The sequence below is a fragment of the Bubalus bubalis genome, chromosome 1 (assembly GCF_019923935.1).
Source record: "Bubalus bubalis isolate 160015118507 breed Murrah chromosome 1, NDDB_SH_1, whole genome shotgun sequence".
Lineage (NCBI taxonomy): Eukaryota > Metazoa > Chordata > Mammalia > Artiodactyla > Bovidae > Bubalus > Bubalus bubalis.
The window spans coordinates 196,920,477-196,947,807 of record NC_059157.1 but is presented as its reverse complement, the minus strand read 5'-3'; the positions used below and the strand labels follow the sequence as shown (position 1 = coordinate 196,947,807).

The following is a 27,331-nucleotide window of genomic DNA, read 5'->3' as shown; positions in this document are numbered from 1 at the left end:
CGGTGCTCAGCTTTCTTCACAGTCCAACTCTCACATCCATACATGACCACCGGAAAAACCATAGCCTTGACTAGATGGACCTTTGTTGGCAAAGTAATGTCTCTGCTTTTCAATATGCTATCTAGGTTGGTCATAACTTTTCTTCCAAGGAGTAAGCGTCTTTAAATTTCATGGCTGCAGTCACCATCTGCAGTGATTTTGGATCCCAAAAAAATAAAGTCTGACACTCTTTCCACTGTTTCCCCATCTATTTCCCATGAAGTGATGGGACCAGATGCCGTGATCTTTGTTTTCTGAATGTTGAGCTTTAAGCCAACTTTTTCACTCTCCTCTTTCACTTTCATCAAGAGGCTTTTTAGTTCCTCTTCATTTTCTGCCATAAGGGTGGTGTCATCTGCATATCTGAGGTTATTGATATTTCTCCCAGAAATCTTGATTCCAGCTTGTGCTTCTTCCAGCCCAGTGTTTCTCATGATGTACTCTGCATATAAGTTAAATAAGCAGGGTGACAATATACAGCCCTGATGTACTCCTTTTCCTATTTGGAACCAGTCTGTTGTTCCATGTCCAGTTCTAACTGTTGCTTCCTGACCTGCATACAGATTTCTCTAGAGGCAGGTCAAGTGGTCTGGTATTCCCATCTCTTTCAGAATTTTCCACAGTTTATTGTGATCCACACAGTCGAAGGCTTTGGCATAGTCAATAAAGCAGAAATAGATGTTTTTCTGGGACTCTCTTGCTTTTTTGATGATCCAGCAGATGTTGGCAATTTGATCTCTGGTTCCTCTGCCTTTTCTAAAACCAGCTTGAACATCAGGAAATTCATGGTTCACGTATTGCTGAAGCCTGGCTTGGAGAATTTTGAGCATTACTTTACTAGCGTGTGAGATGAGTGCAATTGTGCGGTAGTTTGAGCATTGTTTGGCATTGCCTTTCTTTGGGATTGGAATGAAAACTGACTTTTTCCAGTCCTGTGGCCACTGCTGAGTTTTCCAAATGTGCTGGCATATTGAGTGCAGCACTTTCACAGCATCATCTTTCAGGATTTGGAATAGCTCAACTGGAATTCCATCACCTCCACTAGCTTTGTTCGTAGTGATGCTTTCTAAGGCCCACTTGACTTCACATTCCAGGATGTCTGGCTCTAGGTGAGTGATCACACCATGGTAATTATCTGGGTCGTGAAGGTTTGTTGAGCCATTATCCGTTCAAGCTTTGGGTCTTAGGCAGAACCTACTTGAAGAAAAGCAGATTCCAAGGCAAATACATAGTTCATTAACATAGCTTAAGAAGAACATTTCCATAAGAAAAACGCATTCGTTAGCTAAAGGTTTGAGAAAAGTTTAGGCGGAACCAGGTATCATCATGACAGCCCAGGATTTAAAAGAAACCTCCTTTTAGTTTTGTAGAGAGAAGGGGAAAAAAATCTGACACTTGTGGTTTGTGCAGGAGACACAGGAGACCTGGGTTAGATCCCTGGGTTGGAAAGACCCCTGGAGGAGGAAGTGGCAAGCCCCCTCCAGTATTCTTGCCTGGGAAATCCCAGGGACAGAGGAGCCTGGTGGGGTACAGTCAATGGGATTGCAGAGTCAGACGCGGCTAAGCATGCACACACAGGCATGGGAGGTAGGGTTCCCTGAGAGAGGCCGCTATGTCCAATTTATGGGCGACATCCTTTAGTGACTTACTTGAGTGCATGGGGGTGTGTGTTAAGCCACTTCATTCAGGCCTGACTCTGCAGCCTTATGGACTGTAGCCCACTCGCTGGGCTCCTCTGCCATGGGAGTCTCCAGGCAAGAATGCTAAGTGGGCTGCCTTTCCCTCCTCCAGGGGATCTTCCAGACCCAGGGATCAAACCTGCATCTCTGCTGTCTCCTGAATTGGCAGGCAGGTTCTTTACCACTAATGCCACCTGGAAAGCCCTATACTGGTAACAGAATACAAAGTTCCTTCTCTATTACACTAGGGCCTAAACCCAGGTCCTTTCATTCCAGACCCAGAGTACCTCTCATGTTCCCATGTTCCCTTTTACTGTCCTGGGCAGTGTTTGTAGGGAAGTTATCTGGCCTCATTAAGTCAAAGTTAGCTGTTCATACGGAGAAGGCAATGGCAACCCTCTCCAGTACTCTTGCCTGGAAAATCCCATGGACGGAGGAGCCTCGTGGGCTGCAGTCCATGGGGTCACGAAGAGTCAGACTTGACTGAGATACTTCACTTTCACTTTTCACTTTCATGCATTGGAAAAGGAAATGGCAACCCACTCCAGCATTCTTGCCTGGAGAATCCCAAGGATGGAGGAGCATGGTAGGCTGCTTTCTACGGGGTCACACAGAGTCGGACATGACTGAAGCGACTTAGCAGCAGCAGCTGTTCATATTTGCAGACCCTCTTTTGATGAAAGTCTCATGGGATATACACTACTTTTTACTTTACCTTGAATCAGTTCGGCAAAAGGCATGATATTTACCGTCCCCGTTTGCCTCCAGTATTAGATCAAGAGGTCATATTGGTAGGATTCAGAAAGTCATTCTTCAAGTCTTGATTGGATGATCCTGTGTGCCAGGCAGTATGCTTATGGCTGGAAACCCAGAGACAAAGAAATGAGACGTTGTCCTTATCTCTAAGAACTCATACTACAGCAGGAATATAACATGGGAAACAGATAGTGACACAGTATAGCAGAAACAGCTTCTCAGGAGGAGAGGTGATATATGGTCTACACCTTAGGGGTGAGCGGGATTTCACCTAGAGGAGAGAGTTAAACAGTGTGGTTTATTCTCTGTGGAGCACAAGGAAATGTTCATCCAGTTTTAGCTGCCTGGAGGAAATGTTCAAACACACCTGTTTTGTTTGAGTGCTCAAGTTTTCCCGAAGTGGCTTGACTGAACAAATTAAAAATCTAGATAATTTGGAGTCATCAATGTGGGCAGTTGCTGGATGAACATTCTGATTGCCTTGCAGGTGATCCAATCGGGTCTTTGAGGATGTGAAAGGACTTGTAAGGATCGTGTTGTATTTTAGTCACTCGGATGGCCGTTACCGCTAGTTGGAGCCGACTGGGTGGTGGTTGAGATAGCTGCTGGATTGTCTCTATGTGTGTCATTATTCCACAGGGAGAAAGAGGCCCCCGAGGCCTTTCTGGACCCCGAGGTGAGGAAGGTTGCTGGGGTGCACGAGGCCCTAAGGTGAGTGTGACCTTGACCTGCGGCATTCTTTCCTTGTCTCTGTTTTATCCCTTGAGTTTAACGAAAATCTTAATTCTTCAACATAGCTGTGGTGTTTTCACTCTTTCTCACAGGGAGGGTTTCCTAGAAGTAGAAGTAGAGCCTGAGAAAAGGAATCCAATGTAAATAGTTTGCTGGGAGGGGACCAAAGTAAACAGTGGTAGTGGAGTGTGAGATGTGGAGAAGTGAGGTGGAAGGGAAGGAGGCCTCAAAAGGCTGCCTTGTTCAGTAACCACTGTGGGTGGACGGAGCTTAATTCTGCTGGGGAACGGTGGGAGCCGGCGTGGAGCAAATACGCACTTCAGTGTTATCCCACTCGAGGGTGAGGGGGTGGGGTATTCACGCACCCAAATGCTGTCAGGCATTAGCTGAGGGTTGCTCTCAAGGGGCATTAATTCCCCAGTGCTTCTGGACCGCCTTGTGTGTGGACAGGCTCTGGCTCCAGGAAAGAACCCTCAGGAGATGAGTCACAGAAATGGCAACTGGAGGCGGGGCTTGAGATCCTTAAAACATTAAGGGCTGATGGGTGGGGCATCGTTGCCTTAAATGTTCTTAACTTTCCAGGATTAGACAGTCTCCTTCAGTAAGGCTAGAAAGTCTTGTCTGCAACTTCAGAGTCCTATAGAGTTTTTCTGATCACAATGACCATATTCTGCATAGTCTAATGTTTCTCTTTCAATGAATTTATGCTGTTGTTCCTGGAAGCCTTCTCATGCTTGTTATTCAGTGTATTCTCATTTTTGTGTGACAAAACATGACTGTTATAAGTGGAAGGTCACTGCTGTTTCCAGCTCAGCCCTTACTGTGTGAGGAGTGGCAAGATGCAATTTTCTTCACATCACAGGTGCGGGGAAGTGGTAGTGATCAGAAGGCTGCGCAGTCCATTATGGTTACTGGAGGAAGAACCTTCATTTTGATCTAAAAAATTACATTTTCTTGAAATTAGGGACATATGGTTCTCTAAGTGAAACAATAGTTTAAAAGCCTCATTCAATCTCAGTCATTTTTATTTCTTCTTAACTTTAGGGAGCAAGAGGATTTTCAGGAGAAAAAGTGAGTGACCTTCCTTACTCTTTTCAAACTGGAGAACTGACTCTTTGGGAAACATGATAAGGAATTCACTTGTTTTTCCTTCCTTGAGTGAGGTGGGACTTAAAACTTTCAGAAAAGGGAATATGTCAAAAAAAAAAAAAAAAAAAGGGAATATGTCAGATGCCATTAATGGCCAAACTGCCACGCTAATGAATGGCTAATTGTAAGGCATGTATTTCAGGCTCACGGCCTGGATCTATATGATAACTTTTAAGCCTTGCTAATTCTGTAAAAACTGAGCCATCTGTTTATCATGTTTATTTGGAAGAGTTGGTCCTGAATTCAAGACATGGTCAGGAGGGTCTGGTCAAGCTCGGTGTCAAGTAGGAGAGAGATGCTAGTACACAGCTGCAAAGGAGCTGGCGTAGTAGGGAATGGCTGTGTATTCAGAAGCAAAGTATCCATTTGCTCGTCCATTCATTCAGAAAAATTTATTAGGTTCCTTCTCTGTTCCCCACATTACTCTTGGGAATGGTTACAAAGTGGTGAAAAGTCAAACAATGGCTGATAGGTATCAGGTCTCCTGGTACCACTGACCCACCCCTATAGTCTGTGCCCAACACAGCATGTAATTTTAGCCCAGCAGTTTTGTGTGCTCATATTCGTTCTCTAACTCAGCCGTATGTTTGTTAAAAAAAATGCCTGAAACTTGATTTCCTTGTGTGGCCAGTGGGAGTAAATCAACCAACAATCCCACATATGTGACATGCATCTTATTCTGTTTGCTGCTGCTGCTGCTGCTGCTAAGTCGCTTCAGTTGTGTCCGACTCTGTGCAACCCCATAGACGGCAGCCCACCAGGCTCCCCCGTCCCTGGGATTCTCCAGGCAAGAAAACTGGAGTGGGTTGCCATTTCCTTCTCCAGTGCATGAGAGTGAAAAGTGAAGTGAAGTCGCTGAGTCTTGTCTGACTCTTAGCGACCCCATGGACTGCAGCCTACCAGGCTCCTCTGTCCATGGGATTTTCCAGGCAAGAGTACTGGAGTGGCGTGCCATTGCCTTCTCCATTATTCTGCTTGCAGAATTTCAAATATTTTTCTTCAAAAGATGCTTTATAAACTATTTTCTTCAAAAGAGTTTCCCTGGTGGCTCAGATGGTAAAGCGTCTGCCTACAATGCAGGAGACCTGGGTTCAATCCCTGGGTTGGGAAGATTCTCTGGAGAAGGAAATGGCAACCCACCCCAGTACTCTTGCCTGGAAAACCCCAAGGATGGAGGAGCCTGGTAGGCTACAGTCCATGGAGTCGCAAAGAGTTGGACACAACTGAGCAACTTCTTTCACGGAGATACTTGGCAAAATGAAGGATCCATAACTTGAAAGTGATGGAATGCTTGATGAACCATCACAATACAGCTGCCAGTTTTTACTTTCATCACTAGTTAGCCCCAGTGTTTCAGTTCTTTTCTAAAGAAGTTTTTTTTTTTTTTTTAAGTCTTTCAAAATGCATATATATGCATACACACTCATTTAATTCCTACTTCTTCTGGAATCATCCAAGTTTCCATTATGCAGATTAATTCAGGGATATTTGCCAGTCTTTTTAAACTAAAAAAATAGTCAGTGGCATATTCTCAGGATGCTTTTGTGTGCCTTCAGTTCAGTTCAGTCGCTCAGTCATGTCCGACTCTTTGCAACCCCATGAAATCACAGCACGCCAGGCTTCCCTGTCCATCACCAACTCCCGGAGTTCGCTCAGACTCACGTCCATCGAGTCAGTGATGCCATCCAGCCATCTCATCCTCTGTCGTCTCCTTCTCCTCCTGCCCCCAATCCCTCCCAGCATCAGAGTCTTTTCCAATGAGTCAACTTTTCGCATGAGGTGGCCAAAGTACTGGAGTCTCAGCTTTAGCATCATTCCTTCCAAAGAAATCCCAGGACTGATCTCCTTCAGAATGGACTGGTTGGATCTCCTTGCAGTCCAAGGGACTCTTTGTGTGCCTTAGCTTCAGAATAAAAGAATGTAAAACTATGAAAAAAAAAAGAAACCCAACGGCAAAAGGACCAATGTTAGCATGTAGACAACCTGTGAGGAATGTTTCATTCAGTCTTGTGAAGGAGTTACAGTACTTGTTTCAGTGTAAAAACTTACAAGGACATATTTCTGTCCATTCAAAATCTGAGTTCCTTTTCTTTAACAGCTGAGCTGTCAGGAAAAACAGTATATAGAGCTACTATCCACCTCAGGAAGAAAATAATTACTGCTTTTTAATGCTGCCATGCATTGGAGAAGGAAATGGCAACCCACTCCAGTGTTCTTGCCTGGAGAATCCCAGGGACGGGGAAGCCTGGTGGGCTGCTGTCTATGAGGTCACACAGAGTCGGACATGACTGAAGTGACTTAGCAATAGCAATACATGAATGCAGTATATAAATGTTTGTTTTGGAGGTCTAGATTCTTGTACCAACTGAGAACAATATTAGCAAAGAAATTAGCATCAGAACAAGAACATGTACCCTGGTCCTCTTTGCCTAACGTTCTCATCTTCCTTTGCACCGCAGGGCAACCCTGGTGAGGAGGGTGTTGACGGCTTGCACGGAGACCAGGTACACAAAGTCTCTCATTCTGTGTCCCCAGCCCCTCTCTGCCCCCACTAGTGTGGCATTAATAGTTTCTATGGTTGTCACGATTGGTCTGGAAATGTAAGTAAAGACGCATGCTTAACAATGTCAAAAGTTAGCTTATATATTTGCTATTATCTTCAAAACACAAGGGTCTTAGAGACTTAACTCCCATTTCACATATTATTGTCCAGTATTTTATTTCTGTCTTTTTATTTTGTTAATTTCTGCTAAATGAGACTTTGTCATAATTATGGTTTTATCTGGTTGATCCTTATCTGGCTTTACCCTCATTTCTGTTGCTATCACTGATACCTTCAAAAGAACATGGAACGATGGTGCTTCTTTTGTCTAAGGTACAACTTTTAGAGTTTTTCTTTAACAAAGGTTGTAAACTCCCTTGGTTGTTTTTTATCTGGAAAAAAAATCTCATGATTTCACACTTTTACTTGAAAGATTGTTCTTCGGTAAACTATTTTCTCTAGGACTTTGGAAATATGATTTTATATTCTCCTGGGCTTCTACTGTCTTCTCTCCTTTGCTTTTGCTGTTTAGAAGTTAGCCATCAAGCTGAAAGCTTAACCCCAGCTCACCTCCCCACCACCAGGACCACCACGCCTGGCCTCCCCTTGAACACTCCACCATGGCCAGTCCTGTTTTCACCTTATAAAGACAGTGGTGTGGGATTGCTGTAACCTTTAGGCTAATGGCTGTTTGAAACATTGCCTCCACCTATAATATGGTTGCAGTATTCTGTGAGGATTTGACAGAGAAGGACACCTGTGTTCCTCACTCTCAAATATTTTGAGTGGTGCCTCAAAGGGCACCCAATGCCTCTACTCTGGAAAAAGACATTGATTCAGTGCAGTTTCCAATCCATGAACAATGCTTTGAACTGGTCAGCTTCAGAAACACATGCTGCTGTTGTTCCGTGCTGCGGCCTTGAACTCCTGCCAGAGGTTCTAGGAGAATGTCCTGGCACACAAGGCCTAACCCAGAAAGAAGGAGAACTTGTTGACCTGTCTGGGAGACTGTTTCCACAGCATTGCCACTCCGAAGAAGGTTAGTGTGACTCCACCAAAGAAGTGCATTTCGAGGTTGAGACAAGAAAGCGATCTCTTAGACAACTACATGCAGCAGGATGCTCATGAATGTTTAAATTATTTGCTGACCACGGACATCCCGCAGGAAGAGAAGAAACTAAATGGGAGACTAAAAAACTGGCAGTGTGAAGGAACTGCAGAGAGTGATAAGCCAGGATCACTTGTGTCCATGAGATTTCTCAGGGAGCACTCACCCATGAAACTTGATGCTTGAGCTGTGAAACTGTCTGTAGCAAAAGATGAAGATTTTCTTGACCTTTGTGTCAACGTGGAGTAGAATATATCTATTGCTCCCTGTCTAAGAGACTTCAGCAACACAGAAACATTGTGGAGAGGACAGGAATATTGTTGTGAAACAAGTTGCAGCAGAGGCCCAGCAAAGGATGAGGGTCAGAAAGCCGCCCATGATTTTGGCCTTGCATGTCGAGTGGTACAAGTACATGGAGCAGCTCCACGTACACCAAATGATCTTACCAGGTGGTCTTCCTGCTGGAACTGCAGCTCTCCAATGCCTGCAGTGACGTGGTCCATCTGGACTGCGTGTACGCCCTGGCTGTGGTGGCGGTCCCCTGGGGCAGTGCTCCTAATCATGGCTTTATGTCCATTTTACTGTGGTGAAAAGCCATGGCTTCTGGCTTTTGTTTGCTGATGACGTGGTAGAGAAAATGGATGCCCAAGCTACTGAAGAATTCTATGGCCTGACTTCAGATATAAAAAAAATTTGGAATCTGGATATATTTTATTCTGTCCATCAAGATAATAACTTAAAGGACTGTGGGACTCATTTGAATGGGGGGAACTGTTCAAAGCACTCTGAGCTGCAGACGTTTCTCTGCAGACACCCATCCCCGCCAGAGACCCACCAGCAGTGTACTCCATGTCTCAGGGGTCTGGCTGTGTGAGTCCTCCCCCTTCCCCCAGCTCCCCTTCATTTTCCTACATGCAGCCCTACTCGAGGGTTTAAGTTAGTCTGAGGTAACGTCAACTGCAGTCAGATCGTAGTAAGGTTTAGATGAATGACATTTGCTAATTTCAGGATTGAAATCACGATTGCTGGGAGAAATATTAACAACTGCAGATATGCAGATGATACTGCTCTAATCTAGTCAAAGCTATGGTTTTTCCAGTGGTCATGTATGGATGTGAGAGTTGGACTCTAAAGAAAGCTGAGCACCAAAGAATTGATACTTTTGAACTGTGGTGTTAGAGAAGACTCTTGACAGTCCCTTGGACTACAAGGAGAGCTAACTAGATCTCCTTTCCAAATCCTAAAGGAAATCAACCCTGAATATTCATTGGAATATTCTTGCCTGAATGCCGAGGTCCAGCCCCGGCTGATCCAGGGTATTCGAAGGAGAGACAACTAGGTCACCTATTCAAATGTTAATTAGAGATATAAGGAGTAATAAAAAGAAGATAGCTCAGTAGGAAAATTCAGTGGAGAAAAGAAGCTGAGTGGCTTGGTTTACGCGGAAAATCAATATAACCCATGACACCAGGTTAGCTCTGACCACGGAGGCCACAGGCGCCCTCTCGAATAGCGGAAGGTGCCCCACCTTAGACACCTTCTCAAGTGGGTCTTAGAAGCTCAGGGAAATAAATGGTCGCAGAGGATATCTGCGCTCCAGATGGACACTCAGCTGAAAATTGAGGGGAAGAATGACATGGGGAGACCAAGCATTGGTGAGCAAGGCCCATAGCTTTATTTTCAACAGGGGCTTATATACCCTAAGTTACACATAGAGCATAATAGGGGATGCAAAGTCAGCAGTTTTTGATCCTTATCAAAAACCAGGGTTTCTTTTCTGCAAATTTATTGTATACAAATGGTTTAGGTGATTTACATCATCTTCTGGCCAGAAGGCCTATTAACATTTTATGACTCTTGACAAGGACTTATTAACAGAGACTTATTTTCTCTAAGAGTAATTATTTTAAGGTTTGGCGCCATCTTCCGAAGGTGTTAGATAAAATTGCATTCCTATAGGGCGGATGTGTAATGGGTTTACAAAGGAAAGAATTTATTACCTTAAGGGTCTAAAGTTACTAACACCAAGGCCACTATTTATTTTTTCTACATACCAACTATACTAATTAATACACATTCAAGGATACAATTCAGGGGATGTGGAAACTTGGCAACAAACATTGGCTCATCAGTGAAATCTTTTACTAGTTTTATTCTGACAGTTTCTAACTCTCTGAAAGGCTCTAAGCTATTTGAATATCTTAAGCTTCCCATGCCTCTCAAGGCTGGGAGACTGTAAACAATCGTATGCATAGCTGTAGGTGTCCGGGTAAACTTGTCAGGCGAGTTAGAGAGCCATCTGAGGGGTTTGGATTTAAACACACCTAATTGCCCAGGGACTTTATTAATTGGAGCTGTAAGTTAACTCTTTGACAGAGAGAGCGAGATGGTGGTGGGGGACAGCCCCCAGTAAAGTCAGAGGTGAGAGCACAAAGCAATAAAGTAGGCAGACTCTGGTTTTTGGGGGTAGATGCTCGAGAATATCCGGGGGCACTCCCGAGGCTCGATCCCGCCTTTGCGTATGCCGAGCCTCCTTCCTCATGACCTTTGTCACGAGTGGAATGTCTCTTGCCGGCTCCCGGCACCTGAAAAATCCCATGGACAGAGGAACCTGGTGGGCTACAGTTCATGGGGTTGCAAAGACTCAGACAAAGGACTGAGTGACTGAGCACACATTCATTGGAAGGACTGATGCTTAAGCTGAAGCTGAATGCTTTGGCCACCTGATATGAAGAGCTGATTCACTGGAAAAGACCCTGATGCTGGGAAAGACTGAGGGCAGGAGGAGAAGGGGGTGACAGGATGAGATGGTTGAATGGCATCACCAACTCAGTGGACATGAGTTTGAGCCAACTCTGGGAGTTGGTGAAGGACAGGGAAGCCTGGCATGCTGCAGTCCTTGAAGTCACAAAAAGTTGGACACGACTGAACCACGGAACAACAACATGTTATGGCTCTGTCTGGCTGAATTAGAATGACATTTATTATAAACATGGACAGTCTATTTGGGGTCTTTACTAATCTTCCTAAAGAAAGTGAAAGAAAGTGAAGTCACTTAGTCATGTCTGACTCTTTACGACCCCATGGACTGTAGCCCACCAGGCTCCTCTGTCCATGGGATTTTCCAGGCCAAAATACTGGAGGGAGTTGCCATTTCCTTCTCCAGGAGATCTTCCCAACCCAGGGATCAAACCCGGGTCTCCCTCATTGTAGACAGAGGCTTTACCATCTGAGACACCAGGGAAGTAATCTTCCTAAATGACTTCTCATTTCAACGCATTCCTTTAACTCATCTTTGGAAAGACTGCTCCCCATTTTTAGCTTCTCTGCCTCTGTTCCAACAGACAGAAGAATGGGGTGGATGCCCACCTTTTAAGAGCTAAAACTATAGCTTTAAGTTTGCGTGAGTGAAAAGGTTTAAAAGGAACCTTGAAACTGAATTCATCCTCCAGGTGGAACTTGGAGAAGAGAAGCTGTTGAGGGTGTCTAGTGGCTGCCCTGGGCTGTGCCTGCCGGCTGTTAGAATCCCAGGGACTGAGGAGGTGTGGAGCTCAGGGCAGGCAAAGCTGAGGGGGGGAAGCTTTTATGTACAGTGGAAAGTGGCTTTTCTTGTCTTGCTATCAAAACCTAGTTTCAGGGAAAGGGCTCTATGCTCTGTTTTCAGTGCTGCTTGTCTTCCATCCGTGAGCTGTATCTCTCCTTTATCTGATGCTGCTAAGCTCTCCAGGGGATCTTTCCAATCCCGCTGGTGTTTCACAGTTGGTGGTGGCAGGGTGGAGACCCCACGGAGACTGCCTCCGGCCCAGGTCTCCTTAGCCAGGCGATACCTTTCCTCGCAGGAGTCGCATTGCACACCTGTTCACCTGTTAGCATTTCGGTCCGTGTGCGAGGCCCCAGCAAGGCCCAGGACTAACACGGAACCTTCCCTAGAGGAGATACTGGAGTTAGCTGGGGATACAGGTGGGTCAAAGGGAGTGTCCATGGGTGGGTGGAGAGGTGACCAAAATGGCAGTGTTTCCTTGGCTCAGATTCCCAAGGTGCTTGACAAGACAGAGTGTTTTTTTGGATGAACCTTATCTCACCATAGTTATTTTACCTTTTTCACTTTTGTTTTATATGTATTTATTAAATCATTTGAGTATTGGTACCTTTTATTAAAAGGGTCCTTGTGGGGGAAAAAAAAGTTATCCATCAAATAATGGTTGTTCCTTTGTCAGCAACCTTTAAAAAATACCGGCTGCTTCCCAGATTTCCATTTGTTTCCAGTTTCTGCAGTTTCGTGTGACCAGTCCAGGTGTGGGTTACTTTTCCCTTATCCTGTTTGGGACTTATTAGGCTTCTGAATCTGAGCATTTGTACCTTCTCTTAAGTTTTGGAGACCTCTCTGGTGGCTTAGAGGGTAAAGCGTCTGCCTGCAATGCAGGAGACCTGGATTCAATCTCCAAAATCCCCTGGAGAAGGCAATGGCACCCCACTCCAGTACTCTTGACTGGAGAATCCCATGGATGGAGGAGCCTGGTGGGCTACAGTCCACGGGGTTGCAAAGAGTCAGACACGACTGAGTGACTTCACTTTCACTTTAAGTTTTGGAAAAGCCTTAGCAGATTATCATTTTGAAGTTCTTATTTTTCCCATTTTCTCTGTGATCTCCTTCTGGAAGTCTAATTGAAAATTTGTGGACCTTCCCATTTTATCTTCAATAGCTTGGTCTATCTTTTATATTTTCTATTTCTTTGTCTTTCTGTGCCGGAGTCTGAATAATTTCTTCAGTTCCTAGCTCACCAATCCTTTGTTAATTTGTGTTTAACATACAGTTTAACCTGCCAATTGGATTTTTAATTTTGGTTATTCTGATTTCCACTTCAAGAAGTTCTGTTTGATTTTTCTCTCAAATCTGCTTGATCATTTTTAAAAATAAAAAAATATAGTGGCTGTTTTACTCTTTCTTTTTGGTTAGTTAAATGTATTAAAGATACTTATGGTAATTCTGATTATCTATAGTCATACGAAGCCTGATATGTTGTCTGTTGGTTCTGCTGGTTTCTTCCTCACGTGTGTTGTGACTTTTGATTGAAACTCATTTTTGATGGAACTTAGTCTGCAAGAAGTCACTGAAGCCTGAGTGGAGTGCTTCTGCCATGCACTTGTGGCTCTACCTCCTGGAAGCACGTTAAAATAAATGTGGTTTTCACACCACATACTTGCAGAATGATCAGAAGTCCTTAGGGAAGCCAGTGGCTATTGCTCCCCTAGATTCCTGCTTTCTCTTTATTAGGAACTCCAAGGATTTCTCTTTTCCTTTATCAGCTCATAGATGTAGGTAAGGTATAATTTTTCAGGATATCTAGTCTGTCGTAGAGTCAGATTTAGAACTTCCTGCTCTTGGCTAGAATGTCAAAGCATGTGAAAAAGTTTCTGGTGTGACTAATGTAATGCGGATTTTTGTATGTTTCTTTTTCTTTTCCTAGGGTGATCGTGGAGTCCCAGGGTCACCAGGAGAAAAAGGGAATCGAGGAAATAGGGTAAAGTGTGAGGATATCCTTCTGTCCTATTTTTCATATTCCTGTTGCATAAACTCACCTTGACAGCTCATTTTTAAGCTCTGGGAAAGAATCATCTCATGACTTTATACTGGACTGGGAGTTAAGGGCAACAGACATTAGATGAGTCTTTGGAATCTTTACTGAAGGCCTGGCTCTGCTGATAGTGAGAGGAATAGGTAATCCAAGTTGCCTACCTTTTGTGGTTTATTACATGCGTCATTCCCTGTCTCACCAGCTTGCTGTAGCTCCCTGTCACCAGGGATTTCATCTCGCATCCAAGGCCTTTCAACCACACCCTTCTCTAATCTCGGCCAAGAACTTGTCTTTCCCAGCCAGATTGTACTTCCTACTGTCTCCTGAAGGTTCCTTCTGTGTCCCTGCCTCTGTGTCTCAGCCTGCTCCAAGCACCCCTCCTTGAATGCCCTTTCCCTGCCTCCATCTTTTAAAAAGATTTTTACAAGCTTTATTGAAGTATAATTGATTTGCAAAGTTGTAATAATTTCTGCTGTACGGCAGAGTGATTCAGTTATACATATGTATTTATTCTTTTTCATTTTTTTTTCCATTCTGGTTTATCACACATAGTGTTCTCTGCATGATCCTGCAGGACTTTGTTGTTTATCCTGTGTATACCAGTTCACATTCTGCTAACCCCAAGCTCCCACTCTCTTCCTCCGCCGTCTCCTCCCTGCCTCCATCTTCAGTGCTTATTTGAATATCACTTTTTCTTCAGTTTCCATCTTCTTTCTTTCTCCCTTGTGATGCCCTCCTTGGCCCCGTCAGTCTGGTGGTCTCCCTCTTCTCTTCGTCCTTCCCGTGTGCACTATTTGCACGACCTGTTGGAAGTTACCTCTCTGTGTAAGGGAAGGCAGATACCCGATGTAAGTATCACCACTCTCCCTTCCTGTGCCTTTGGCAGACATCACTAGTCAGTTATGGAATCCAGCCTGAAGGGCCCAGCAGCATAGTCAGCTTCTGTTGATTGGATAAAGGGGGTGAAATTTATTTATTTCTTTGTACCCCTCATGGAATTTGAATAATGAATTGATTTCCTGATAAGTAAAATGGGGGGTTACAAGCATGGCTTTTTATTGAGGTTCAATTTCCAACCTGTAGTTTGTAGACCAAAATTACGGAGAAGGTGGGGCATACCACACTTCCTTCAAGACTGGAGAGCCTTCAGTTGCCACCAGATTTTGTTCAACTCAGTAAACGTCCTTCAGGTGCTTCCTATCTGCAGGGCATTTTGGTAGCATGGTTATGACCAACAAAGAGCTGGGTAACTGGTGCAGAAGATTAGATTTATAGAGGAAGAACTCTAACACAAGATAGGATAAAATAAAATCTGTAAGAAAGGTGCAGATGAAGAAGAATGGGAGCACACAGTGACTTGGAGAGGAGTCTAAAAGAGAGTGGCCTTCTTCATCCAATCAATCATAAATATTACCTGAGCATCTATTGTAATTCAGGTGTGAATTCTGTGTCTCAGAACTGGCCTTTATGGGGAAAGACAGACATGAATGAAACAATCATGGAAATAGATGTAAGATTACTGCTGAGATAAGTATATGAAGAGGAGGTAAATTTCAGGGGCATCTGATCCAACCTGTGCAGTCAGGAAGCCTTCACTGAGGAAGTAAAGACGGGAGACAATTTAAAGGATTAGTAAAACCTGATCGTTAGGAAGGAGGAAGGGGAAGAGACCAGACCTCCCTACTGATGTCCTGTGGGCCTTTGAGAATGTGCCGAGGGCAGGCAGAACTCAGGCATTCCAGGGAACGAAGGAAGTCAAGACAGTCTGCACTCTGACCTCTATGAGAGGCACATACAGGGTGTTCCAGGCTAAGTTTCAGCTGGCCTAGAAACTTTCAGCAGGAAGGTTTATAGGCAAGGAAGAACATGTTCAAAGCCATCGATGTGGAGGATTACTCTAGAAGCCAATATTTGGGTCAGCAAAAGGAGGAGCTAGATGTTGGGCAAAACAAAATAGGAACCATATGCCAGATTTTATACTTTGCATTTTAATTTATTATTCTATTGACTCCCTGTAACAGCCCTGGTAAGATAGGTGTATCATTTTTACAAGAGAAAAGATTGTCTTAGAGAAGCCAAATAAATTTGCCTTGCTAGTAAATTAATCAGCAGGATGGGAATTTGAAGTCATGAATTCCCTCTTATCACTATATCAGGCCAGGGACGAGTTGAGGAGGGGGGCTTCTTGTAGAGCCCAGAGAATATCTGTTTCCTGTGTGTCTGAGACCCAGATCTCAGAGGGGGTGCCCCACGTCACTATTCTAAGAGTGTGTGTACCCTCCATCAGTTCAGCTCAGTTCAGTCGCTCAGTCGTGTCTGACTCTTGGCCACCCCACAGACTGCGGCACGCCAGGCCTCCCTGTCCATCACCATGTACGTAACAGGACGTGTACAGGACGTGTACGTCCCTGCAGGGGAGCGGCTCTCTCCGACCCTGTGGCTCTGTAGGAACTGGGACACAGAGACGGTACCGTTAACGGCAGATTTTAAGAGAAGCAACCATTTGCTTATCGTGTCATAGTCTCATAGCAAGTGGGTCTCCCTCTCTGGTTCCCCATCGACAGTAGTTAGGAGCTCTGCAAGCATTTTTTGTCTCTTTCTCCTCCTTTTTTTTTTCATGAGATCACTTGCTCTGCTAATGCTGTGCACATCTGTGATGAAGAAAGCCTTCTTCTTTTTCTTACATGTGTGTGTATGAAGGAGCATCAGGAAGCTGTAGAAAGATCCAGGGATTTGGAGGTGGGGAGATGAGGTCCACGTTCCTCATACACAAATGGGTTAATTCTTGAGTTGTCAGTGTTAAATGAGGTAATATACATGTATGGCCAGGTGTGTCACAGATTTCCGATGAAAGTATGTTTTTTTTTTTTTTTTCTATGTCTCTTTCTCAACTCTTTGGCGGCAAATCCTTTAAGGTTCAAGTCCTAAGTTGCTCTTTTAATTTAGGTCTCCCTTCTCCTCTCCCTTTAGGCAATAGGTGATTTTAAAAAGTGACACTTGTCTTTTAATGTGATTTAAGGGCTTGATGGGACCACCTGGACAACGTGGAGAGCGTGGAGAGCCTGGGCTGAGGGGAGATCCTGTGAGTGGTGGTTGAGGCGTTTCTGCAGCGTTCATCCAGGGACTGTGAACTGTTTTCTTGGGCACAACAGCAGAGAACAATGAATTACTCATTAATGAGGCATCTGTTCAGCCTATCTAAGTATTGCAACAAATAAGAGATTTGAGAGAAAACCCATCTTACAGAACATCTGGGTTCTTAAAGAGCTTGGAATTTTAGTTGCATTGGGTATTTGGGATGATTGAGCAGATCCAGACAATGAAAAGATACCACTTTGGTACCTTTTTTCCCCCAATCTTTCTTCCTGTACTTTCTTTTCCTGTCTTTCCCGTCCAGTTGAGCTAAGAAACTTTCATTTTCTCAGGGGAATCCTGGAATTGATAGTCCCATCCAAGGCCCTGAGGGAGAAAAAGGAAGGCGTGGACGCCAGGTAAGCCAGTCTCGTGTTTGCCTGGGGATACTGGTGCCCATGGGAGCAGATGCTAGCTGCTGCAGAAGACTTGGGCATTCAGGCTGGATCAACGTAGAAAACCAGAGACCAAACCTGTAGGACTCCATTATCCACAGAGACAGGAACTCCCCACCTATATCCTTGCCTCTTAGGTTTTTTTTTTTTTTTAAACCAATCTTATCTAACACAGCATTAATAATATAAGTTATTTACATTTCTGGTCCTTGGTTTCTTCATCTCCAAAATGAAACCATTAGACTCAAGGATGCCTAAGATCTTTCCAGTTTTAAAATTCTCCAGTTTTATAATTTGAACAATGCTCAGGGTTTTACACTGCTGGCTTGCTTTCTGTTACTGCTTGTGTTAATTGATTTGTATCAGGTACCAGTCATTTTTAAAGATAAGGTCCTTGTCTGCTTCTAAATACTAGAAGTATCCTGACAGGAGTCATCACAGAAGCAAAAGGTCTTTATACCTTGACAGACACTAAATTTGTTGGAAGCTAATTTTAGATTTTTATGTCCCAGACATTAAAAGGCATGACTTGGAAAAAGATAAAAATAACCCAATCCTCACAATTCATCATTCCGAGTTTCCAGGAATGAAGTCTGCATAGCAAATGCTTATATAACTATAGAGGAACCACTATTATTTGAACTCCAGTTTGCATCCTTTGACAAAACCTTTCGACTGTGGGTCTCCCCCCTGGAATATGACTGGTTCACAACCCTTTGATACACATCCAGGTACTGAAGAAAATCCAGTTTGTAACAAGATCATTATTATGTAGCTCTGTGAGAAAATTGTCATGACTTGCTGCAAGAATGTCTCATGCAGTTATTTTGGATCAGCTTGGAGGATTTTCTTTGGTGAGTTGAGATCAGAGGCCCTGTGAATAGCCAGCCACTCTATCAGCTATGGTGTTGAGCGAAGGGAACAGCAGGGAAACAACTCTTAACCCCTGTGGGCCCCGGTTTCCTCATGGGCAAGGTTGGACTATTAGAGAAATCATTTCAAAATTTCCAGGAGTCAGTGGGTGAAAGGACCTGATCCATATAAACTGTGGTTTGCTCCCGTTTCACTGCTCAGAAGGAAGTCAGGCCCCTGTACAAACTGTCTAGTGTGTGTCTATCACAGCACCACAGCCAGGCAGAGAGCCTCCTGCTCACAGCTTTCAGAGGCCTCCGTGGCCGACTTTAGCTGAGGGTTATTAACCTTGAACACCAGATCCCCAAATTGTGTGTGCAAACAAGAGCTGCAACTGATGCAGTGTCGTAATGTGTTGCATCTAGGTTCCCTATGCTTTTTACTACACAGAGCTCAAAGAAGGATCTTAACTACGTGTACTTTGAATAGATTCAGATAATAGAAGTCACTCCTACAGCTAGGTAAGCAGGCAGCTAGCTGGTGGCTCAAAATTCTCCAATCCAGGCTTCAACAGTATGTGAACCACGAACTTCCAGATGTTCAAGCTGGATTTAGAAAAGTCAGAGGAACAAGAGATCAAATTGCCAACATACGCTGGACATCGACAAAGCAAGAGAATTCCAGAAAAATATCTACTTCTGCTTCATTGACTATGCTAAAGCCTCTGACAGCATGGATCACAGCAAACTGTGGAAAATTCTTCAGGTGATGGGAATACCAGACCATCTGACCTGCCTCCTGAGAAATCTGTATGCAGGTCAAGAAGCAACAGTTAGAACCAGACATGAAACAACAGACTGGTTCCAAATTGGGAAAGGAGTGTGTAAAGTCTGTATATTGTCACCCTGCTTTTTTAACTTATATGCAGAGTACATCATGCGAATGCCAGGCTGGATGAAGCACAAGCTGGAATCAAGATTGCTAGGAGAAATATAAATAACCTCAGATATGCAGATGACACCACCCTTATGGCAGAAAGTGAAGAGGAACTAAAAAGCCTCTTGATGAAAGTGAAAGAGGAGAGTGAAAAAGCTGGCTTAACGCTCAACATTCAGAAAACTAAGATCATGGCATCTGGTCCCATCACTTCATGGGAAATAGATGGGGAAACAGTGGAAACAGTGTCAGACTTTATTTTCTTGGGCTTCAGAATCACTGCAGATGGTGACTGAAGCCATGAAATTAAAAGATGGTTGCCCCTTGGAAGGAAAGTTATGACCAACCTAGACAGCATATTAAAAGGCAGAGACATTACTTTATCACCAAAGGTCCATCTAGTCAAAGGTATGGTTTTTCCAGTAGTCATGTATGGATGTGAGAGTTGGACTATAAAGAAAGCTGAGCATGGAAGAATTGATGCTTTTGAACTGTGGTGTTGGAGCAGACTCTTGAGAGTCCCCTGGCCTGCAAGGAGATCCAACCAGTCCATCCTAAAGGAAATCAGTCCTGAATATTCATTGGAAGTACTGATGCTGAAGCTGAAACTCCTATACCTTGGCCACCTGATGTGAACTGGCTCCTTGGAAAAGACCATGATGCTGGGAATGATTGAAGGTGGGAGGAGAAGGGGATGACAGAGGATGAGATGGTGGGATGGCATCACTGACTCGATGGACACGAGTTTGAGCAAATTTCAGGAGTTGGTGATGGACAGGGAGGCCTGGCATGCAGTATTCCGTGGGGCTGAAAAGAGGACACGACTGAGCGAGTGAACTGAACTGAGCTGACATTGTAGCCTGTGAAGTGCTATGAGAAGAGAGCCCTCTAGAGAGCAGTCTTTCCTTGGTGTTAGTTCTGAGTTGATATGAAGTACAGATTCAAGGTAATCTGGAAAGAGAAACTCTACCATATGCCTAGTGTTTGGGGAAGGAAGGGGAAACTGGTACATGGCTTCACATTTTTGGGGAAAACAAAAACCAATACGACTTTTCTGGAAGGCAATCAGATAACACCCATCCATCAGGACTGCTGTTTTTCATTTTTTTTTTTTTTTTTTTTAATATGCAAGTGACAGAAAGCCTGACTGGCAGTGTTTGGCTAATAAATGTGTTTGATAGTCCAGGGGTAGGTGACACCAGGTCTGTTACACCAGCTCAATGATGTCATCAAAACCCAGAGGTGTCCTCAGGGACCCAGGGACTCTCCACAGTGCCATCCTCAGTGTGGTTCTTGGGCTTGACACTATAAAGCATTTCGTCTTCACCTTTGCATAAGATGCCCGTAAGATGCCAGAAGGAAAGGGGCTTTTCCTCACCAAAGTACACCCAGCAATATTCTCTTTATAGCTCATTTGGCCCATTGGCTGGGCCCTGTGCTCCCCACCTGCCCTCACCCCGTTTTAAGAGAGCCAGAGAAAGCAAGTCTCTGCCAAAGGACGTGAGATCGCGAGGACTGGTTTAGACCTGTCTTAAGTTGGTCCCTTGGAGCCTGGTGTGTTGTTGCAGCAAACGAAGCTGAGGTTTTCTTAGCAAGGAAGAAAGGGTCGAGAGAGCATTGTGGAGCCACAGCTGCGTCTGCTGTGGCTTAAGGTGTGTGTGTACTTGGACCCAGTCCTCACAATTCTAGAAATTTATCCAGAAGCTTATGATGGGCCAACTCCAAGATTTAGCTCCAAGGATGTGCAATGTAGAGACGTTTAATCACTTCGATGCTTGAAAGTCCAATGACAAGTTGTTCATATAAACAGTGGGACCCTTCACATGTTAGGCTATTATTAAGCCGTGAAAAATAGTTTAGACGACTATTTCGTAATGAGGAAAACATCCATAGTATAATACTCAAGTGAAAAAAACAGATTACAAAACTCTGTATTCAACAAAGTGTCCAGATTGATAGAATATATCTGTATCTATTTATCCTAGAAGGATAAACACCCAACAGCTATACAGTTCTTTTTCTTAATCTTATTCTCTGAATTGTTGAAATATTCTGTGATGAACTTGTATTAATTTTTTCCCAATTTTTTTATTTTGAAAAAATTTAAAACTACAGAGAAAGGTTGTAGTTTCAAGAATAGCATAGTGAACACCCATTGCTATTACTGAGCCATATTTGCTTAATGTCTCTCTGTACAAATACATGGATAATATGTGTGTATATTCTGCTGAGTCATTTGAGGATCAATTGGAAGTGTGACATTTTGCTTCTGAATACTCAGCGCGTGTCTTTTAAGAGCAAGGATATTCTCCTATTGCTTCTGAATACTCAGCACGTGTCTTTTAAGAGCAAGGATATTCTCCTATTGCTTCTGAATACTCAGCGCGTGTCTTTTAAGAGCAAGGATATTCTCCTATATAAGCACAGTAGACTCACCACTGTGATGACCATTTAGAGTCATTAAAAAATGTCTATATGGGTGCAAAATTATTTTCTAATATATAGTCTCTGTTCAGATTTCCATACTTGTCCCAAGAATGCCCTTATGGCTGTTTTTATTGTTGTTTGGGACCCAGCCAAGCATTGTATGGTGCATTCAGCTGTCTTGGCTCTGAGGTATCTTAATCACAACTGTTTCCCAGTTATTTATCTATTTACACGACATTGACATTCCAGACCAGTTATTTTGCTAAATATCCCTCAATAAGGATTTTCCTAATTGTTTTCTTATGAATATGTGTGTGTTCTCAGTCCTGTCCAACTCTTTATGACCCCATGGACTGTAGCCCGCTGGGCTAAACGTTTTTGGAAGGAGATTAATTAATCCTGAATCCTTCTTTGTCAGTAGAAGAGACACTGTCATTTATCTCATTGCCGTGCTTAGTCACTCAGTCGTGTCTGATTCTTTGCAACCTCATAGACTATAGCCCAGCAGGCTCGTCTGTCCATGGAATTCTCCAGGCAAGAATCCTGGAGTGGGTTGCCGTGCCCTCCTCCAGGAGATCTTCCCGACCTAGGAATTGAACCCGTGTCTCCCGCATTACAGGTGGATTCTTAACCGGCTGTCTCATTATTGGTACATTGATTTTGTCACTTAATTAAGATAATGTTCACCAGATTTATCCAGTGTGAACATGCTTTTCCCTCTTTCCAAGATTAACTAGTCTGGGAAGTGATACTCTGAGACTGTGTATTTCTTCTTTCTGTACAATCTTTTATCCAATGGTTCTAGCATCTGCCCAGATAATTCCTTTACTATGCTGGCTGCAAAAAAAAAATAATACTGAAATGAGAAAAATGATAGTTTAAGGAAGAATATTATATCTAGAGCAATTGTGAGAGTGCTTTATAAAGCCTTTTCCCTCATCCGACCTACTTTATTACTTAAAAAATTCTCGTTATAAAAGTAACACTTACTAGAGATACTTTGAAATTCAGTAAAGTAAAATGTAGAGAAAAAAATCAGTAGTTCCAGTAACCAAGAAAGCCATTAGTCTAGTGAACTTTTGTTGATGGCAAAGTTCCTCCCCTTGAGAAAGTCAGATGAGGATTCCATGAGCTTATTAAAAAAAGGCCCTAAAACAATATAAAAAGTGAGGAATCATCATTTTGTCTTTCTCCATATTTGGAATAAATTATTTTTTCATAAAATTTAGCATACTTGAAAAGAACAACATAATAGCACATTTTTTTCTACCTTACAAACTCCTGATAAACAGAATTCCATAAGCATTTCCACCATAACGTAAATAACACTTCCCTCATATTGTGGAATATGTAAATTGTTTTAGAATCTCATCTTTTATAAATAACAGTTGGAAGAACAGCTTTGCATAAAATGTTTTCATTTCTGTCTTTCATACACTTTCCCAATTTACGTATTCTTACTGAGGGACTCCTTCATAGCTCAGTTGGTAAAGAATTTGCCTGCAATGCAAGAGACCCTGGTTTGATTCCTGGGTCGGGAAGATCCACTGGAGAAGGGATAGGCTACCCACTCCAGTATTCTTGGGCTTCCCTGGTGGCTCAGTTGGTAAAGAATCTGCCTGCCATGTGGGAGACCTGGGTTCGATCCCTGGGTTGGGAAGATCCCTTAGAGAAGGGAAAGGCTACCCACTCCAGTATTTTGGCCTCGAGAATTCTGTGGACTATACAGTCCATGGGGTTGCAAAGAGTCGGATACAACTGAGTGATTTTCACTTTCAGCCACATTGGGCTAGTTATTGGATTCCGTATGGGACAGCCCACGTCTAGAGAGTCAACCAGACATCTAAACCGATTCCCTTTACCTCTTGCTTTCCAGGGAAGTTCCAGTACTGATGGACCTCCAGGGGAAATAGGGAATGTTGGCCCTCAGGTAGGTATGGCTGCTCGTGGGGTGCATTTCATCTGCTTTTGTGGAGGAGAAAGGTAGGCTGGGGTGAAAACTGGCTTGTTTCCTTCTGTAAAGTCTCTGTTTCCCTTCCGTCCCTAGGGTTCAAGAGGAAGACGAGGCCTGCCAGGGCTGAAGGTCAGTGCTTGCTGGAGAAAGTTGCTTTTTTTGTTCCACATAAATGGCTACTTCATCTAAGTCCTCTCTGAGGCCAAGGGGAATGTTGGTTGGGTTGTTGGAGGCTGTATCAGCCTTGGGAAGTTTCCAAGAAGAAAGGAAAGTTTATATGGTTCCCTGCTGCCTCTCCAACCTGCTATTTCATTTAGATGGAAAATAAGCTAATACCTCAGAGAGTTGCTTTTACCTCTGAAGTAATGATTTTTCCATTTAAAGAAGCAGGACTTTCAGTGGTGCATAAGGGGATCTCCTAGTCACTAAATAACAGTAGAAGACTGAGATTTTGCTATTTCCAAAGAAGGAATGGCATGATTTGCGGGTAGAATGGGATATCTCTGTGATTTTACTGAGCACTTATCCAGTACCACTCACTGCACTAGACCTACGTTTATATGGCCTCATGTAAACCTTTCATGCCCCAGGAGTTATGAGCATCATTAGTTACTTTTTATGGCTAAGAGAGGAAATATCAGTTTAGCAAAGTGAAGTTGTCATCAGAGGCCACATAGCTTTGGATTCAAATCCAAAGATCAAGGTTACTCTTGGAAATTTTTGTACCAAGTGGAGGAAGATTTGTTAGGTACATTCCTTTCTAACAGATTCTGGTCATGCTGTGCTGGCATTTTTTTCTAGAAGTCTCATGTTTGAGGATGAAGGAGAAGTCAGAGACTGATTTAAGTCATCTCTGAGGTTGGGAATGGGTGAGCGAGTGAGTGTGCATCTGTGTCTTCAAATCACACATGTTGCAAAAGTATAGCTATTGAGAAATCCCAAGTCTCACACATCCAAGCAAATTTTTTGACACCAACTAAAGTATTGTTTCTCATAAAATCTTAAAACTTGAAATAAGTTCTTAAACAGACCGTTTCTATGCTCTGAATTCAGTTTCAACACTTGTGAAAGAAATGTCTTTGGACTGTCATTTTAGCTTATTGTTTTTATTTCCCCACAAGGCAGAAAGAGATAGACTGTGAGCTGACCAGGCTCGGTTTCAGAGAAATTCAGTGGCTCTACTTGGTGGAAGGAATTTCCTACTCTTGAATTACTTAATACTTTTGCTGTGTTATGTGCATGCATGCACACTAAGTCGCTTCAGTCGTGTCCGACTCTGTGCGACCCTGTGGACAGCAGCCCCCAGGCTCCTCTGTCCACGGGATTCTCTAGGCAAGAATACTGGAGTGGGTTGCCATTTCTGTGCTGTGTACAGTTGTATCTAAATAGCCATTGATAGAGGGTCTTCTTCTCAGATGGGTCTTGGGTTTTTGGTTCCCTAAACTGAACTCCACCTCCTGTATCTTTCCTTTTTATTTAATTTAAACCAGAGCTGAGCCTGTGCATAAATTTAAAATCCAACTGCACTCACAAGCATGTCGTGAAAAATGGTTCCCTGCTTGTTGTTTCCCAGGCATTCAGGAGCATTCATTTTCATCCTGTGGGGCTGTTCCTTTTGGTATTTTTTGCCATTTTCCTAAAGAACATGCTTCCTTTGTTATTTCTTAGTTTTCAGTTTTAGATGTTTTTCTTTTGATTTCTTCCATTGGAGGAGAAGAATATTTTTTAACCTGTCCATCTCCTCCATATGCTGCCCCCTACCTCATTTGACAATATACATATTTTCTCCACTTTTGGTCAGATCAATTTGCTGTTCAGATGGTGACCGTTACATAGTACTTACAGCTATTTAACTTTGGACTTCCTTGAGTCACCCTCTCTCCCCATTTGCTTTGTGTTCTGTTCACCTATTACTAGTTAATCATAAAGCTCTTTGACAAAACTGATTGCCTCCAATATGCTGAAACGTGTAAGGTTTATGACTGAGTCACTTTGCTGCACACCTGAAACTAACACAGCATTGTAAGTTAACTACAGTTCCATGAAAAAATATTGAAAAGCGTACAGGCATGAGTTACAATGAAAGAGTCTGGGCTTTGCTGTCCACAACCACATCATCTTCTGACACATTACACCATGGATGTCACTAATGTGACAGGCAGATTAGGCAACATTTCGCAACCAGTTTCAACATTTATGGCTTCATGCCTCTTAAAACCTGGTCCACATTTATAAACCTAGACATCAGCTCTTAAAGAACATAATGATTTAACAGTAAAGACTAACAGATGTGCCTCCCATTTATCTGAATGGTCTAACAACTTATGAAACACAAATAATTGGTCCACGGACGGATTAATTCTGAGTGTAGGATTTCCTCTGTTTGTAAATCTAAGAGTAACCGGTAATCTGGGCAGCTTGTGAGCAAAGTGAGAAAGAAAGCAGCATCATGCGCAAACTAGATGATCACCCTCAGTTGTGGAAAATGTATCTTCTCTGTAGAAATGAAAGTATTCATTTGAGGGAGGTATTAAATCGGTTACCAGATGAATCATTTTAACAGATCATCCCTTGCCTAGAAAACTAGATTCATGCTGTAAGAATCTGTAGGGTTTTAAAACCAGTTTTGGGGCAATTTTTTGGTGTGCTTTTTTGTGTTTTGTTCCAAAATGTCATGCTTGCCACTGAGCTCAATATTCTGAGTCTCCTCAAATGGAGTAAAGATCCTTAACACCAGTGAGCATTTAGCCCACAGCCCTTAAAAGGAGTGGATGAGCTTTTAAGAACCAGTTATTATGTAAAATGGAAGTTTGGGTTGTTTAAACAAAGTGTTTTTGCTTCTATCACTAGCTTAGGTATTGGAAGGAGACTAGGAAAGACAGTAAGAATATGATTTTTCATTTTTCCAACCAAGTAGGTGGGGCCTCCTCATTTCCTCTTCAACTCTGATCCTAGGATGACTGAACACAGACTCACAGATATTTTTTGTCTTTCTCTTACTGCCTTTAAGTGCCATCTTGCAAGGAAAACTGCCTTCCAGGAACACTGAAGATGCCTGGTGAACTCAACTAAGTTCTATTCATTTTGACAGGGTGTGCGTGGAGAATCTGGTGAAGAGGGTTTCCAAGGAGAGCTGGGGTCTCCAGGTTCACAGGTTGTATCATTGAACTTGTTTTTAGTGCTGAAGAATATTTGCTTGAGATTTTAACTTAGGTTCTTTGATAGGATTTGACATATATCAGGATGATCTAGGATGCTGCCTTCCCAAAGGAAACTGCCTTCCAAAGAAAATTGTATAGCCTCTTTTCTGGGCAGGTTAAATTGCAGTAGCTAATATTTACTAAGCAATTACTATGTCCTATGTATGGCCCCAAACACTACTATTAGCTCATTTAATCCTTCAGTGGGAGAAGTTTTATCATGCCCATTTTATAGGGGAGAAATGGAGTGGAGATAGAAAAATTAGGTATATTGGCCAAGCTCACATACTGCTGTAAGTGACAGAGATGAGACTGAAATTTAGGCAGCCTAGTTATAAATCTCCTGTATTGCAGACAGACACTTTACCGTCTGAGCCACTAGGGAAGCCCCAGTTATAAATCTATGCTCTTAACTACGGCCTCTGAAGCTGTGTATGCAAATTACTTAAATAGTATTTACTTCATTAAAATTGGATTCAATTTTGCAGGAAAGATCAGCAAAGTGTTTATTGAGCATTAAGTATATAGAGGGTACTTTACAGATATGCCTGAGTCATTCAGGAGTTCAGGTCCAGTGGGGCATTGTAAACTATTGAGTGATAACCAGAAATTACATTTTCAACCAGTTCTTTTGCAGTCTCCAAAGTGTAATCCAAATCTGTCATTCTATAAACCTCTTTGGAACACTTTCTGCATCTTTCTTTGGAAAGCCAAATTGTTTACAGGGATCGTCAAAAGGAGAAATTTTAAACAACAGATTTTACTAACACATTGAATCACTCTCCATAATTTTGAAACTTGTATAAGTGGCAGATAGTCATTTGAGAAGGTTTATGCTGTCTTTTTGACTTGAC

General features: G+C 43.0%; 1 protein-coding gene and 1 pseudogene across 1 annotated transcript in view; both read left to right on the top strand.

Annotated features, from left to right (window-relative positions):
• The window catches only part of LOC102391810 (collagen alpha-4(VI) chain), a 152,227-nt gene that overhangs the window by 57,633 nt on the left and 67,263 nt on the right, over positions 1-27,331 (top strand). Inside the window, 9 exon segments of the mRNA XM_045166790.1 lie at positions 3,114-3,185; positions 4,251-4,277; positions 6,815-6,859; positions 13,474-13,527; positions 16,601-16,663; positions 17,007-17,072; positions 23,200-23,253; positions 23,371-23,406; positions 26,369-26,431. Of these exon segments, the coding sequence (XP_045022725.1) occupies positions 3,114-3,185; positions 4,251-4,277; positions 6,815-6,859; positions 13,474-13,527; positions 16,601-16,663; positions 17,007-17,072; positions 23,200-23,253; positions 23,371-23,406; positions 26,369-26,431 (480 nt within the window).
• Positions 6,868-8,737, top strand: LOC123333966 (annotated as a pseudogene).